Source organism: Mus pahari, chromosome 3, assembly GCF_900095145.1.
Source record: "Mus pahari chromosome 3, PAHARI_EIJ_v1.1, whole genome shotgun sequence".
Classification (NCBI taxonomy): Eukaryota; Metazoa; Chordata; class Mammalia; order Rodentia; family Muridae; genus Mus; species Mus pahari.
In genome coordinates this window covers 15,258,063-15,275,206 of record NC_034592.1, presented here as the reverse complement: position 1 = coordinate 15,275,206, position 17,144 = coordinate 15,258,063, and the positions used below count along the sequence as shown (strand labels likewise).

General features: G+C 52.5%; 1 protein-coding gene across 2 annotated transcripts in view; it reads right to left on the bottom strand.

Moving 5' to 3' along the window:
* Positions 1-17,144, bottom strand: part of Col5a1 (collagen type V alpha 1 chain) — a 155,345-nt gene that overhangs the window by 32,771 nt on the left and 105,430 nt on the right. For both annotated transcript variants that reach the window (XM_021193880.2, XM_021193881.2), the window contains exons 31-42: positions 16,725-16,778; positions 14,934-14,987; positions 11,318-11,362; positions 11,150-11,203; positions 10,089-10,133; positions 9,449-9,502; positions 8,292-8,345; positions 5,059-5,112; positions 4,150-4,257; positions 2,751-2,840; positions 2,606-2,659; positions 1,433-1,540 (exon numbers count right to left, since the gene is read on the bottom strand). In XM_021193880.2, coding sequence (XP_021049539.1) covers positions 1,433-1,540; positions 2,606-2,659; positions 2,751-2,840; positions 4,150-4,257; positions 5,059-5,112; positions 8,292-8,345; positions 9,449-9,502; positions 10,089-10,133; positions 11,150-11,203; positions 11,318-11,362; positions 14,934-14,987; positions 16,725-16,778 — 774 coding nt within the window. The remainder of the gene's footprint in view (positions 1-1,432; positions 1,541-2,605; positions 2,660-2,750; positions 2,841-4,149; positions 4,258-5,058; positions 5,113-8,291; positions 8,346-9,448; positions 9,503-10,088; positions 10,134-11,149; positions 11,204-11,317; positions 11,363-14,933; positions 14,988-16,724; positions 16,779-17,144) is intronic.

Here is a 17,144-nt window from a genome sequence, read left to right as displayed (position 1 = left end):
GAACTCTGACTTGCTATACTCATGGCTGCCCCTTCATAACCCTGGGAGCTCACCGGTTCCTGCTATGCTTGGTTTTGATGAAATCCCATCACCCGTGAACAACAGGCATTTTCTCACCTCAGCTAGGAATTCCTTTCTTCCAATGTCACACAGAACGAAATTGTGTGCAACAGGAGGGGACACAGATGCTTGGTTAGCTCATCCCATCCTTCCTGCACTCCACTCCCTCTCTTCGAAGTCAGCCTGCCCTCCCTACGCTCGTACGTGCTCGGGCAGGTCCAGGGCTTCCACGCTTCTGTCCCTGCGTTCCCTGTCAGGCTGGGAGTTTGCAGAGACCCCAGACACTCTCTCAACTTTTTCCTCTTGCTAGAGCTATTCTGGGAAATAGTGAGCTTGTCCAGCTTAAGGCGGTTCTTGCAAGGTTTCTGCTTAACTATTAAGTCTTGGGAAACACCGAGCTTCCTTCAGCTGAGTCTGTGAGCTCCATGTGTCCTGAACCTCCAAGAACGTCTGTGTTGCACACAGAGTCCAGCTGGCTCTGTGTCCCGTGCTCCTCACTAAAAATGCTACAATGCTATCAACTGCCAACAGTATGTTGCAAGGTTCTCCATGGTACTGATGTCCCAGTGTGGTCTGAATGTCCTTCCTTCTAGTGAGCCCAGCAAGCAGGACACAGAGAGCATAGAGCGACATTAGCAGAAGTCAGTGGGCCAATGTGTTTGGCTCAGTGCTCTATGCTGATCCTCCACCGAGCTTCCTTCCGACACTCTGTGCTCACAAGGGGAAGCTGGGATGGAATCTACCCCACAGCCTTGGAAAAGCAGAGCTGATGGGAGGGCATGGAGCTACACATGAACTGGGGGTATAAATGGGGGCTGGGTGCCACTAACGGATCGGGGAGCCATGCCGGGTGATGAGAGAAGGGCTGGGTGATGAGAGAAGGGCTGTATGGAAACCCAGGTTTCAGAGACCTTTCAGAGCCCAGTGAACTCAAGCCTTAAGGGGGACCTGTCCTACTTTCTGGGGATCTGCCTGCTGTCCTCTGCCAGTGTGTCCCTCCTGTGCTCTCTCATCAATAAAGAGGCCACCCATTCCCAAATATTCGTCGTTTTCCTAAAAAGCCCGGCTGTGGGGTGATGTCTGTGGAGAGATGATGCTCAGTCAGCAGGCAGTATGGTCCAGCTACTCCGGAGCACAGAGGCTAGACAAAGAACAGGCTTTATAGGGGACAGACTATGTCTAGTCACTGTGACGTCAGCATTCCGGGCAGGCCAGGCTGAGCTGCTTAGGACTCCTCAGTGTCTCCCCTCGTAGGATAATCAGACTCCACAGCCTCTGCCTCCTCCCACCCCAGAGGGGAGCACATGGAGATAACACAGCAGGAGGGACTAGACCAAACATGGAAGGGACCCCAATCTCAAGTGGCACTTACAGGAAGTCCTTTCTCTCCAGCAGGCCCTGGGGGTCCCTGAGGCCCAGGTCTCCCTGGAATTCCGATGGGCCCAGCAGCACCAGCTGGTCCTCTCTCCCCTGGAGAACCCTACAGAGCAGTAAAAAAAAGGGCTTGCTTTAGAGGTTCTTGAACCATATGGGAAGACTTCGTTAATGGGTCACACCACTCTTCCTCCCACTTTAGAGGCCTCAGTGGCTCCCTACATAGCTTTCTGCAAGCGTGGACTATTTGATCTAGTACTTAAGGCTATCATTAGGCCCCTTCTCAGCTCTTTACCTCCCGTAATCCATCTTACATATCCACTCTCTCCCATTAAGTGTTTGGGAATAAGTCTTACTTTGTGTCTACCTTTGATGGTCTTTTCCAGAGGCCTGGCATCTACCCATCCCTGTAGGGTCTGCCTGCCCACAAGTGCTCATGGATTTAGAGGAGGAGGTCCTAGACCAGGGGGCAGATATTGATGGTAATGGGGTTCCAGGCTAAGCTTAAGGTCACATTAAGAGGTCAACACAGCCTGCAAGCCTTCTATATGCCCTATCAAAAGGAAGGCTAGTTTCTTACCCCATTTGACTTGCCTAGTCTGGAAGTCAGCTAGGACAGGTCACTTTGAACTCAGCTGGGCTTTATACCTGAGCACAGCCATCAGGCTGGCTTGAATGACAAAGGATGCAAAGCTGACTGTCACACAAGGGGAGGAACAGCCTCAGACATAGAGCCATAGCTGAAGGCCTGGGAGTGCAGGATCATAAAGCTTCTCACAGCTGGGGTTCTGAGACTGGTGAAGGACTAGCTCATTCATGAGGAACATGTGTTAGGCTCCTGGACTGCAGTCCCTGCCTGTGCCAGGTAGCCCAGCCTGCTCTAGGATATGTCCTTGAAGTTCATAAGAAGAGTGCCTACTGACCTCTCCCTGCTGACCCAAGAGGTCGACACCAAATATGGGCCTCCCTCCTTGCCTCCGTGCCCAGAGAGGTCACTTGTAGATCTCTAAGCTGCCACTTTTCTGCCATTCCTCATCCCTCCGGCTCTATCAAGCCAGCCTCTGGCTCAGCAACACTGTCCCCCTGACATACACGATGGGGACCTTGGCATCTAGCATGCCCTCCCAGCTCTTGTCTGTAGGATAGGATATGATGCAAGGCTTTGACTCACCGCAGGACCTGGTGGGCCAGGGGGGCCTTCGCTGCCTTTGAGTCCAAGGGCTCCCTGAGAAGCAGTGAGAATATAGGTTGAGAGCTTCAGACAGAGCCCCAGGGCTGTGTGCCACCCCACTACACCCTCCTGGCCCCTCACTCACCACAGGGCCGGGTAGCCCTCGGTCCCCAGGGAATCCACGCAATCCTGGGGGACCATCCTTCCCAGGGAGACCAGCAGGACCCGGGTCACCCTGAAAAAAAAAAGAGCCAGGGTTAACCCCACCCAGAAGCTCCAGGGTTGACATTCGCACCAACCTCCAAGATCCAGGACCCATGGGCTGAGGAGCAGGGGGAGGCTTCTGTCAAGGCCCACTGGGGGGGTCTGGGTTGACCTGAGCTTTCTCTAGCCACTTGGCTTTACAGAAATCCTCTCACTTTATTGTGAGTTGGAGGCTAGGGATGGAAGCCAGGAACTGACACATCTTCTCTACTCTCTTCGTGGACTTGAGCTCAGCCCCTGCACACACCTGGAAGCCATGGTTTCCAGACTGGCTCTGTGTGTAGATCTGGGGAAGGGATTCCAACTGTGACCGACTCTGTCCCTCTCCCTGTCCCTGTCCCTGTCCCTGTGCTTTCTCAGGTCCCAGACCGGCCAGGTCCAGCAGGGCCATTAAAGGCTGAATGGGAGCGGAGTGAAATTAAAGTTCTCACTTGCGTTGGGCTCCTCCATGCGCCTGTGCCAAGCTAAGGACACCCCAGTGGCTTGTGGTTAAAAAGTACAGTCATTCAAGGAACTTGCTCTCAGTTCAATGACCACCAGGGCACCATGGGGCGGGCGTGCCTTCCCTGATGCTGCAAAAGCTTAGAATATCTTCCAGAATTTTCCCTGGTGAAAGGCCCACCTTTAAGCCCAGCACTCATGAGGCAGAGGTGGGTGGAGCTCTGTGAGTCTGAGGCCAGCCTGGTCTACATGGCCAGTTTCAGGCCAGCCAGGGTTACACAGTGAGACCCTGTTTCAAAACAACACAGATTGAGAACCTGTGTTTTCAGTTCCCCTCAAGGAAACCTGAAGGTTTTTATGCTAACACACAAGCATTATAACCACAAATTTGGGGCACCCCGGCAGGCTGAACAGACTATAAAAAGGCCTACAGTGAGAGCCAGCACTGGGCACAAGGCTGGAGATACGTTCATTTTTCACTTTCAGAATCTATTTGCAGTATGTCCAAGTGAGGGGGTTTCAAAGGACCATTCTCTACCCGATCTGTATGCTGTTAGACTGGGGCCTTTAGTCTGCTCCGGGGAGCAGTGGGCGGCGAGGGGAAGGCGCACTCCATGGGAGCCTGGGAGGGTTTGATCCCACATTCCCTCTGTGCTCCATCTGCAGCGGGTCGAAGCCCTGCCTCAGTTCAAGCAAAGCGGATCTGAACGTGTGAATTTCAGAGAAGCATTTGTTTGAGAAATTACCCATCTGTCCAAAAAGATCAAGAGAAAACACAAAGTTCTGATTTTCTAGAAAAAAAAAAAATCAGCCTGGCACAGAAGCTTCCAGAAACTTACCTTCGTCCCTTCCTTCCCAGCAGCACCTGGGAGGCCCTGTTCACCAGGGGGGCCTGGAGGACCAGGGTGGCCACGCTCACCCATGGGTCCCGTCTCTCCTGTGGGACCCTGTGGGGAGAGACAATGTTGTTACGTGTCCACAGGTTGGTTTTGAGTGACTTACGAAGGAATAATCTCTTCCTCCAGGCCTGGGTACTATGGTGATGCCCACAGTGGGCCTACCTCTCCTTTCTACTCTCTCTCAAGACTCCTCATGCCAGCCAAAATCCCGGAGACTATGAAGCCAGGTAGATGGCAGTAGCCACAGCTAGTGTTCTCCCGCCCCTGAACCTCTCTGGAGGCTGTGTTTCTGGGATGTGTTCAAGAAAGATGCTGAGGGCTGCCATATTTGCCACAGAGGGGAGAAGGCCTCATGGGCTCCACCAGTTCAGGTGTCAGCCTCTTACTTCTCATTATGTCAGGTGTGGCTTGCTGAGTGGCAAGGTGACAGGTACTGACTGTCCTTGACTCTAAAGCTGTCAGCCCGAGCTGGAACCTATACACCTTCACTGATCTGTGCTGGTTGGAATCGGAGCTCCACGACACTGACCAGTGTGCCTCTGATGTCCACAACGGGACAAGAAGATCCCACTGGCCCCTGTGCCCTTGGGGAGAGTCAAACTCTAGAGCCTGGCCCTGACTGTTCTTGGGTCACCTGAGCTCTGCTGCCGAGCTCAAGGCAACGCTCCGTTGAGTCACCTGCTTTGTCTCAGCAAAGCCCCTTTCGAGGGATTTATCTCCTACAGTTAGCACATACCTGCCGTGGGAATTACTCTCCACCAGTGGAGTCCACCCCTCTAGAAAACTGCCGTAGCCCCTTGTTTCTGTTACTCTGGAGAATCCCAGCCCCAGGATGTTACAAGGTCTCACCTGAGGGCCAACCACTCCTGGGGGCCCTGGAGGGCCAGTCTTGCCTTGGAAACCCTGTGGAGAGAGTCAGGCAGCTGAGGGCCATTGCAGCAGCACCCCCATCCTGATGCAGTCTCAGAAGCCCATCCCCCACCAGTCCCCAATGGCTGTGTGCCCAACGCTCAGCTTGAAGTCATGCCTTATGCTCCCCTTCCCATATTAATTTCATGAAAGTACTGGAGCCAAGAGGGTTAGCTCCACACTGTGTCTTTGTGCTGAGAAATGGATTTGTAAGCCTGTTATTCCCCCTCATGTCACCGTGTGTTCATTTTCTGAGGACACATAAGAACCATCTCTGGGCTGGTGCTCATTAGCAACATCATGGGACTTTTTAGCCTTTGTTATCCATGCCTCTGACTCCCGGCAGGTGACTTGCCAGCCTGCTCCTCTTCGTATTTAGGACAGGCGGGAGCGGGGTCTGACTGCTCTCTGAAGCTGTCAGCTCCAATGTGTTACTTTAAAGTCACTTCATAGACCCTGTCTCCTCGAGAATCTGAGTGTTCATGCCTAGAATGGCCCAGGCTCGCCTCCCACTCTCCTCTGCTTCCCAAACTCTCCTATGGAGCAGGAGGCTGCAGAAAGTCAAGCTTGATTTGGGGCATGATGGCGGAGCAGGCACAATGAGATGCACCGGCAGCTGCCAGGTGTACCAGGGTGGATCTACCCAAGGGCAGTCTCACTGTGCAGAGGTCATAACTATGGCGTGAGGCCAGCAGGCAACAGGCTACTATCACACACAATTCACTGGCCATAGGAACCACAATAGACTCTGCCCTGTAGACCTCAGAGGGCTCTTCTCTCTCAGCACAACTCACACAGGGGGCAGAAGTGGCCATTTCTAAGATGTTGCCTCCCCCAGCCTTGAAGCAGGCTGATTCAGGCCTTGTAGCCACTAAGCACAGGACCACCTGGGGTGGCACCTTCCGATTTACAAAGCAGGTTCTATTGTCTACACCACCCTTGAGATCTGCATCCTGCAGATCACCTTCAGCTGGTGAAGGGCATCAAGAATGGAGTGGTGGGGGGGTGGGCCGCCTTTCGGGAGTACCCAGTTCGAGTGTGGCTGTGGGCGGTCGCACTCACTAAGACACATGGTCAAAAGCAAAGAGCGAAGGAGAGGTCAGGAGGGAGAATTGTCTGAGAGAAGGTTGGAGCCAACGCTCTGCTTACAGCAGTGTTAGCGGGGAGGGCAAGCAGTCCCTACTGCCCTTTCATGTGGTTGAGGCGGGGGCACACAGTGAATACCCCAGCACTCTGAGGGCTCAGTTGCTCCAAGTCTGGCATCCTGGGGTCACATGTGCAGGCAAGGCCACAGGCAAGCACATGCTCTTTTTGAGAGAGGGTCTCTTTCTGGACCGAGAATGGAAACACTGGCTTGCTTTGCTGGCTGGCCACAGTCACTCTAAGGTGACGTGCCTGATAAGGAGGGAGATGGTCTTCTGCTCCTCACTGAGAAACAGGCTTTGGCTCCCATTAAGGAGAAGTAACGGCCATTTGTGTTCATTGGAGGAGGAAGATGGAGAAGAAGAAGAAGAAGAAGAAGAAGAAGAAGAAGAAGAAGAAGAAGAAGAAGAAGAAGAAGAAGAAGAAGAAGAAGAAGAAGANAAGAAGAAGAAGAAGAAGAAGAAGAAGAAGAAGAAGAAGAAGAAGAAGAAGAAGAAGAAGAAGAAGAAGAAGAAGAAGAAGAAGAAGGGGAGGAGGAGAGGAAAAAGAAAATGAGGAGGTCTACTCCAGAGAACCCCAGACGAGTCTCGGAGAGAGTCAAGATGGCCTGCAGCGGCATGCAGCACCCCTGTTTCTACAGAGGTAGCTGAACATGGTAGAAGTTGCTGGAAACTATACCTTTCCAAGCAAATTCGGAGTCTTAATTTTCTGCAGAATGAGTCTGAGGGAGAAAAGCATGCAGTATGCAAAACTCTTCTCTCTTGTCTCCTTGGAAAGGCATTAGAGGAAAATGTGCAAAGCTCTGAGGAAATGTTTTAATGTTTCTCTCTAAACAAGAGCAAGGTAATCCCCATTTATCAGCCAGCACCGGCTGCTCGAACACCAGCAAAGGCGTAATTAAAGGACTTCACGTGCCTGTGTGCGGAAAGACAGAGATGGACAAGCAGGTACTTCACACTTTAACACATGTTAAAGCAGGTACCAGCAAATAGACAGGGTGGTCAAAGGCCCACATCAGAAATGCCAGTTTCAGCCATGAGAGCCCTCACCCCAACTCCAGCACAATGAACAGGATGCAGCGGCACAGGACCCTGTCAGGGAGAAACGCTTACACCGGTACAAACTGGTCTTTAATGTGGATAAGGCAGAGCCACGCAAAGAGAACGCCCGGATGTCACCTGCACTTTGAGGGATTAAGTTGCTCAAAGTCTAGAATCCCAGGGTCATAAGTGCAAGCAAGGTGACAAATGTGCACATGCTCTTTTTGAGACAGGGTCTCTTCCTGAACTCAGAATTGACCCACTGGCTGGCCTTGCTGGCTGGCCAGTCCCAGGAACCCTCTCGCCCACTTTTCCAGCACCAGGGTTACTGAATTGTGCCGCATGCTAAGCTTTCACATCAGTGCTGGGATAGTTCCGACTCTCATATTTGCCCAGCCAGGCACTTTACCCACCGAGCCATCCCATGTCTCCCAATCATCTTCTTTATAGAGGAGGCGAAAGGCTTCATTCCACTCCTCACCAGCTTCCCAGGCTGAGATTTCCCAGAGGAGCAAAGCTGGGGTCTGTGTGAGGCCCGAGGCCCATGGCCCTTGTTGTGAGGCTTTGTAGCCTAAACAACCGGCTCTCCACAAGTACAGAGCCTCTGGGGTACTTTTCCAAGTAAGGCCCGTGGTGTCCCAGCAAGGCTACACTCACGGTTACCCTCAGAAAATAAAGGTCCTGTGATGCCAACGTACTGTGTCCTGATGCTTTAAACATGGCCTTTGGCCAAAGCTGCTAAGACACGCAAAGAGCCATTGTTGGGTTTCCACTGTGACATCCTGGGGCTCCTGCCCACCCAACATCCTGCCTTAAGTCAACAGCAGATGGCTGGCCTACAGGAAGCCTTGCCAAGGCCTTTGGTCTTTCCCAGGGAGGAAGGGGCCCCTGACTGTGCCAGCCAGCTAGCAGCATTGTAGGCTGTGGGAGACCCAGCCAGCGAGGCTAGAACAGCCATGTCCCCATGTCCCCAGCACTTGTGATACTCACGGTCTCCCCTCTCTGTCCAGGGTGTCCAGGAAGCCCGTCCTTGCCTGGTGGGCCCTGGGGAAAAAAATCAGAGCAAGGAAGGCTCATTTAGCAGCTCAGAGAAGCAGGGGACAAAAAAGACTGTCATTGTAGTGGCTGGGACAATGATTGTGGAACTAGTTGCCATGGAAGAACCTGCCCCACAACCGCCATAGCTGCCCCAAGGGGTTAACAGAGGCAGAGGAGGTCAACCCCCCATCTCGAGCAGGTGGGCAGCCTGGCTACACTGGGACCCTCAAATGTCTATCTTGACAAACCCCAAGGAAGGACCATAACTTCAGAACCCAGAGAGATGTCTGGACTTTCCTGGCCATGAGCCTCCACCTGCTGGGGTTCCTTCCCTTCTGTGGACCTCCCACTCCAGACCCTTCCCTCCCAGGGACCGTCCATGTCACAGACCCTCCCCTGGCTGTGGTCCCTCCCCTAATGTGGACTTTCCCTGGCATGGACTTCTGCATGGGCCTTCCGTGCTTGTGCCTTCCCCTACAATGGATCCTTTGTGGGCATGAACCTCCCCTGGCATGGGTCCTCATTTTCCCTGGGCCTTCTCTGACATGAGCCCTCCTTTGGTATGAATGTTCATTTGCTATGGGATAGTCCCAACCATGTTCTATCTTCTTCTGCGGGCACTCCCCTGCAGTGGGTGGGCCCTGAGTGAGCCTTCCCCTGATGTGGACTTCTACCTGTTTCCTGGGGAGGACCCAGCTTTGGTTTCAGAAATGGCCCCAGGAATGAACAAAAACCTTTCTGTGGTTTTGCAACACCATGTCTGCTCAATTTTTGTGGTTACCCTAGACATTAATGCAAGCCTAGGCAGAAGGTCACAATGGTCTCAATGACAGCAGGACCTGCCACAGGAGGTCCACACCAGGGCGAGGACCTCACAGGGCATGTTCGTGGCAGGGAAAGTCTGTCTAGAACTAAATGCTCTCCTGAAAAGAAGGCTTGCATGGGTGGGGGCCACAGCCACAGCCTTAGCAGCTGGGTTTCAGAGGTTGTCTCCACTGCCACCCAACAGGAGTCCAGCGTGCCCGTCCACTCTCCCCATAGCCTAGGGAGATGAGGACACTGACGGGGACTCTGCTCTGCCCACCTCCATGGGAGAAAGCACAACTTACCGGGGGACCCTTGGGTCCGGGAAAGCCGGTGGGGCCTTGGGGTCCGTTGGGTCCCTGGGAACAGAGAACATCCAGTTTGAGGAGGCATTCTTCCTGCTAGCAGCCCCCACTGTTTCCCCACTGTGGCACTGGCTGCACCTAAAAACTTTTCTCTGTTTAACCTGGCCCTGCTTTCCCCATTTGAATCTAGAGGACGTGAGAAGAGAAGTTTAGAGGGTGGTAGACAATAGATAGGTAAGACAGATAAAAGACAGACAGACAAACAGATAGACAGGCAGACAGATAATAGATAGATGGATGGATGGATGGATAGATAGATAGATAGATAGATCTCTCACTAGGAAATCTGGTGGCCAAGATACATACATGGCAATGCCCCAGAGTTCTCTGTTCTGTACGATGTCAAGAGTCGATTTCTGTGGTGACAGTCACCTCTAGCACACTAAGGCCAGGTCCAGAAAGTGGGATGAGACTCCTCCCCAGGGAATACATTACTTCTATATATGAGCCACCCTTGGGTCTCAGCAAGCCTGCTGCTCCTCTACAGGGCACTGTTGGACTTCTTTACTGGCCCGCCCAGGGTTAAGTGTATGTCCCTGGAAAGCTCCTCAAAGCCCAGGCCTGGCAGACTCTTTCTTACCCGTTCACCAGGAGGGCCAGCTGGGCCATCACCTCCGGAGTTGCCCTGTGGTGGGAGAGAAAAGGTCACCATGATTGCTCTCCCAAGGTCATCCTGACCCCAGTGCAGGGCACAGTGTGGTAGCAGTGAGCCTCAGCTCTGGCTAGCCTGCCTCTATGTACAGCCAACTATGGAGCCTGCATGAGCAGGATCGTGACATTTCCAGAACAGGTCCCCATGACTAGCTGGACACAGGCTGTGCTCAGCCAAGATCTGAAGAACACAGGCTCAGCTTCAGGACCATTCAATGTACCCAGCTGGTTCTCATGAGCTGTGTGTGTGTGTGTGTGTGTGTTAGGGATGGGTCAGCTAACTGGAACCTCCTCTCAGTAACACGCCCACCTTGAGGAATTATTTTTTTACATTTTTTATGTGTATGGCTGTTTTGTCTGTGCATGAAGCACATGCCTGGTGTTGCAGAAGACAGCATCAGATCTCCCAGAACTATAGTTACAGATGGTTTTGTGCTATCTATGGTGGGTGCTGGGAACCAAACCTTGGTCTTCTGCCTCTTCAGCCCCCTATTCATGATTTTTACTGGTTAGAACCGGACAGCCACACCATGCATGACTTTCCCCTAGATTTACAGCAGGGGGAGCTTGCTTCATTCCTGGGCATTAGGGGTCCTTGCAGGGGTAGGCTCAGTTTCTGCCTGTACCAGAAAGAACCTTCTAGGAAAGAGCTCTACAGTCCCCAGCCACCTTTACCAGAAAAACAAACAAACAAACAAACAAACAAACAAACAAACAAACAGACCAATGCGGCTTCCCCACCAGACCTTGGTGGCTTCCTGGGTCTGAAGCCACACAAAAACGGGGGAGGGTAGGGGGCTGTCCTTCTTCTGTTTGTCTTGGATCTTTTGGGGGTTACCCTCAACCATGTGGTCCAATTCCCGAAGTTTGCTGAAGGATGCTAGCAGGCAGAATCCCTTTACTGATGTTCAAGGAAACTGTTCTTTTTGTTGTTGTTACACGAAAAGGCCACTGACCACCCTACCGTGCCTCGCAGGACCAGGAACGTACCTTAGGGCCGGGCTTCCCTGTGATGCCCCTTGGGCCTCGTTCACCCCGAGGGCCCTGAACAGACAGACAGAGAGAAGGAAGGCCAGTTAGCTCAGGGGCTTCAGACTCACAGAGCCCACCCAGCTACACCCCACCCACATCCTTTGCCACAAGAACGGTTATGGTTACCGTTGGGCCTCGCTGTCCCCGTGGTCCTGGCTTTCCAGGTGTCCCCTGGAAATAGAGAATTGGATGTGAGTCACATGGGGCACATGTGGCCCTGCTCAGCATGCCACCCTCCCCTCCCCCTCCCCCACCCCTCCTGCCCCACCCCGATCGAGAGACTTCATGAGTCCAGAGTGAGGCCAGGAGGGCCTATCTGGGGGTGAACAGGAGAGTATAGGACAGAAATACAGATGGGCAATATCTGCTGCTTAGCTGGTTCATTCGCTCCCTCCCTCCCCTTCCCCTCCCCCTTCCCTTCTTCTCTCTGCTCCTTTTAGTAGGCACAGAAATCATTACATGAAGAGAGAAGAAAGTCAACTCCTATCACACATAATTTTCTTCTGCTACTGTTAAGAATATTAGGCATTAAATTTTCATCAGGCTCTGCAGGCGCGAAGGGAAACTGCAATTTAACATATAAATCATATATCGAAGAGTCCCCGGCACCGCTCGGAGTTCAGTCCTTTTGCTGTTGCTGATCTGCATTTTCCGAACCACAGAAAGCAAATGCGTGGCATTTATTTTCTGTTTTTTACCATAGCAAGGATATAATGGCCGGCAAGTGCAGTTTACCCACAGCACACAGATGTAATGGATGGAGCGCAGAGGCTCCTGTGCGCTGAGGTTCATCCCGGGTTTATCCTGGTCTCTATCAACAAAGCTAGGTCAGCTGAAGCCACAGAATGAGTCTCTCCTTCTATCAGAAGTCTTATTATCAGAAGCAAAACAGTCTCTCATTTTTAAAGGCATTTATGAAACAATTCATAGCAAAGGAATTATGGTTGTGTGTGTTTGTTTGTTTGTTTGTTTGTTTTCCTTAACAACATACTCGGGCCTGTTACAATGCTTCAACTCTGTGATAGCATCCTTTGGCTTCAGATAAACATTTGCACATGAAAATTAAGTAAAATGCCTACTCTCTTCTCCTGCAAAATGTGTGCCCTTATCTACAGTGTAAGCAACCTGACTCACTTGGGTATGTGAGCCAGGCTGGGCTGCCCACACCTCTGTCCCTCCCTCACCGTTAGCACCACCTGGATCTCAATTCAGATCCCATCTGATCTTGCAGCACACCCAGGACTCGGGTGCAGCCTGCCCTGATGGTACTGGGGCATCTAGGCACCCAAGTCTTGGCAGGCAAACCGGTCTTGGCCCAGGTTCCATCTGGGTCCTCGGGCAGCATGGTGTTCAGCAGGGCATGTGGTAACCTAACCTGCACCAGAGCTTAGCCCGATGACCGGAGCTGCTGAGCACCCTTGTACCTCCAGGACTCCCTCACAGAGTAATTGCACCTGGTCTCTAGTCCCTGCCAGGAGAGAACAGGAGGTCCCCTGCCTACAACTCTCCCAGAGCCAGAGGTAAGCTGATATATAAAGAGCCTTGAATTTGTTGGGAAACCTCAGTGGGGCCTTCCTCTCCTGGGACCCCTCCCAGGGGCAGGGTACAGTCTCTTCATAGAACACCACTTTGCGTGGATCACAGCACTGCCTTGAGCTGCTGCCGGCTTGACAGTGCAGTCTTGCTTCTGATGTTTTCCCGTTTAACCTCCCACTGTCAGGCACAGGCATGAGCCACTAGCTCCGCAGAAGCCAGATCTCTTGTAACACAGGACTGAAGTGTATAGGTAGCACTGGGTAAGTGACACACACACACACACACACACACACACACACACACACACCATGTAAATCCTTCCTGGCATCCAATACCAGAGGCAGCTTGCAAGCAGAGCTGCTTGGTTTCCAGGGTACGGCACCGACTGGGCCGCCTCACAGCCCTTGTCCCCCTCCTGATCCTCTCCCACATGGAACCAGAAACCCTGGCTGCCTTGGGATAAAGACACTGTGGAGACAGCACTGTGGGGGCACTCCACACTCTCCACCAGCCCAGGCCTCTGCACTGGGGTCAGCCACTCCAGCTTCTCTAAGCAGTTCTGCTTCTCTCCCCAGCCCCACCCCCTTTCTGGTCTCCTGGTCTCAGGAACATCTCTGCCTCCTGGAATTACCCAGGCCTAGGGGCTGGATTTCTCCTTCTTGCATGCTCATTACCCTTGAGCACTGGTTACGGGCGGTTCCTTATCTTGCTCAGTCATTGAAACATCCCCTGCCTGGTAAGCTCCTAGCTTAGCAAGGACTTAGGGAACGTGCGATGCAAGCGAATGAGCTGCCTTCCGTGAAGCCCCATGTCACGGAGGGACCCACAGTACAAGCAAACAACAGGGTGACACAGTCTGAGCCTTGGGGCTGGCGTTCATTCAGGATAGGATTTTGCACCCAAGGCTGTTTGCAAGGACAGCCCAGCCTCCAGCATCCATGGCCAGTTAGGGAAGCCAGCCATACCTTGTGGTCCAAGGGCCCCACTTTTCTGTTGGGCTCTTGCATAGGCCAAGTAACAACCCACAAGCTCCCCATTCTACCCCTGCAGCATATTCCACACCTGTGAGACCCAGGACCACTTTTTGCAGGGAGTACCTCCAAATATTTTAGGGCACAATTCTCCCCTCAACCACTAGTCAGATGACCCTAGATAGAGAGTCTGACTGAGAGAGAGGGATAGAAGATAAATGATAGACAGATGGATGGAGGGAGGGACTGGTGGATGGACAGACAGACAGAAAATAGATGGATGAAGAGAAAATTGAAGATATGTAGAAAAGTAGAAAGATGATAAAGGACTGCATGAGAGAGGAGATGGTGGCAGTAGATGTGTGCTCTCTTCCAGGACAGCTCTACTTTCCACCTTGTGAGGTTAGTGACCACCAGCTTGTCTGCAGAGTCTCAGCTACCCCGAAGTCATTCTCCTGGCTTTGAAGAGCACAAAGACTCTGCTTTACACATGGCATATGGCATTGTGATGAAGCAATGTCCCACAAGGAAGACCATGTGTGCTCTATGTCATGGCGGAAAAGCAGCCAGGAACACTCTCTTTCTGTGTCCCCAGCCACCAACGGCCTCTCTGTGCCCTGCATGTCCAAGGCCCATCACACTCCATCTCTCAATGAGCTACCAGTGATTAGGCTCTGTGACACCACCCAGAGACATCCAGGAGGGCTTCTGCAGGGGAGGTCTGAGCCAAAAGCAACGTCACAAAAGGTAGGTGGATATCGGGATCCCCAAGTGGAACCCGAAGAGGTCTCTGTGAGGATAAGAGGCAGAACCGACAGTGTCCTGCCCTGCCCCATATTTATAACCAGGGTAACTTCTAACAGGGATTGTATGTCTGGGAGTCACTGTGCATAGCCCCAAGGTAATACACACCTAGCGTCCGGGAAGTGGTGGATCTCAAAGAGAACAAAATGACACCCCCTTTCTCCCTGTTAATTAGGAAAGTCTCCCAGAAAGAGAAGAATCTGGAGGAGCCCCAAGAGCTTCCTGGCTCCTGTTTCAGGAAAACCTCCATTTTCCCAGCATGCTCTTCCTTCTCACCGCTGCCCCTTCCTGTGACAGTACCTCCATAACTGAAAGGCCTGGAGCTAAGGATCAGCTACTTCTGAAAAGTGCTTTGGATAACAAGTGGAGAAAAATCAACAGGGCATTGACCAGAGAGCCAACACTACACACCAAGCGACCATGGTCCTTACCCTGCCGCCCTTCTCTCCGTTGGCACCCGGGAAGCCAGGGAATCCAATGGAACCCTGCAAGAGAGTTAAGGGAAGATGAAACATGGCCACCAAGCCAGGCACGAGGGCCACACTGCCATGCTTGCTAGGGAGAGTCCTTCCTACAGTTCACACACATGCTTATCCACTGATCAGATCCACTTTGTACCCAACCACCGATGTAACACCTCCCCCCACCCCCAGCTAGCCACTCTACTACTCACCAGCCTGTGGAATACCCACTCATCTACCTTTTTATTCTCCCACCATTCATATGTCCAGCCACCCACCACCCATTCAATAAATATTTCCTAAACATTCTCTGGACCCCAAATCAAAACCCCAAAGCCAAGTCCTAGCATGCCCCATCTGTCCCGCTCAGCCTCACACAGAGGATGTACAATGCCAGATGATGACGTGGGGGATGGGAGAACATGCATTGCTGAGAGTCCCTGGAAATGGGGGCTACCTCTCACAGCTCTGTTCACTGGTCCTGCTGTCATACTTTGTGACCTGTCCATAACACCTGAACTAAAGTGACAGTTTGTAAATCCAGCCACAGACTGTAGTATCTAACATTTTCATGTCTATAGACACACAGGGACCAAATATGGTCTTCAAGACTTTGATCTTCCAAGCATCCAAACTCCCTCTATGTACAAAAAGACATCACAAGGGCTCCCCAGGACATACTCGGAGCAGCCCACTGCCCATCGGTGTGGGTGTTGTCTACTGTTCTCTGTGAGTCTTTGCCCTCTGGGTGGCTGACCACCCTGACATGAGAACATGCTTGTTTCCATGCTCTGCCTTCCTCCTCTATGTCTGCCTGGTCACCCAGGCAGGAGACTGAAACAAAGGGACCTGGACTGGATGACATAGAACTCCCAGGCCGCTGTACAGCCATTGCTGCACCCAGTCATGGCCTGAGAACAGTTCTTACATCCAAGGCTGCCAGCACTTAGCCAGCCCACCCTCTGCTCTCAGATGCCTCCTCTCCTCTCTCTCTTCCTGAGAAAGGGACCTGAAGAGAAGGGAAGCCAATGTACTTGGGTGGTGGCTCTCATCTAAGGGACACTCTCCTGCAGGCAAGGTGTGTGTCCACACCGAGCGGGCGGGAGCATAGGCCACCGCTTGCCCATACAGCCCTTCCTCCTTGGGTTGGCAGGCCCAGGCTCTTGTGAGTCAAAGACAGGGAAGCTAGCAGGCAGCAGGAGGGCGGGGATGCAGATCTGGGGTGGGTTGGCCGCGTGCTGCTAACCAGGTCTCCGGCTCAGACAGCAGTTATTGTTTAAGAAGAAGCCATGAATAATAAAATGTGGAATGAGAAGAAAATAATGTTCTCACTGATTTCCAAAGCCTTCAGGACCTGTTCCACTTAAGCCTGAACACGAGTGCAGATAAGACAATGGCTGCCCCGCTTCTGCGCCATTATAAACAGTCTGTATACTTCCAAAGTAAGTGGGGCTAAGAGGAGGCTGGTGTGGATACGCCGGGGGGGGGGGGGGGGTTGGGGAGGGTAAGCACCCCCAGCAGGCCACCAGGGGTAGGTTCTGCCCTCTTCTCTGAGAGGCTCAACTCATTGTGCAAGTGCTTTCTTTGAGCTTGGTCAAATTAACACTGAAGGCTGCCTGGGGGCTATGAGATCACAGCGAATGCATTGTTCCACCCTGGTGCAGAAGCCACGCATAGGTAGAGAATGGAAGAGGGGGTCTGGAGTGTAGGGTGCCATGTGAGACAGTGCCTGCCAGGACATACTTAGCAGGGTTTAGTTACCTTTGGCCCTTGTCTTCCTGGGTACCCTGGTAATCCGGGCACGCCAAGCTTTCCCTAGGAGCAGGAAAAAAAGACTCATAAATCATAAACATGATTTTTCTCAACCTTGTTCTGTAAGCAGGGAGGGGTGATGTGTTTGGAGAGGAGCTGGGGCAGGTTGGAAGGGTAGGGTTGGCATATAGAGACAACTGAATCTCCCCGGGAACTGAGTGGGTCTCTACGCCCTCAGGAAGTAGGGTGTGCGGATCCTACCAGCACGCGTGGAAATCCAAACAAACAAAGAGATGGGCACCATGGCCAGGAAGAATATTCATATCTGTGGGGGTTCTGAATACTCTATAAGAGTTCTAGCCACAGGGCCAGAGGGAGTGGGAGGCTGAACCATTCCTTGAGTCCGCTCCTCCCCAGGTTTCTGGGGAC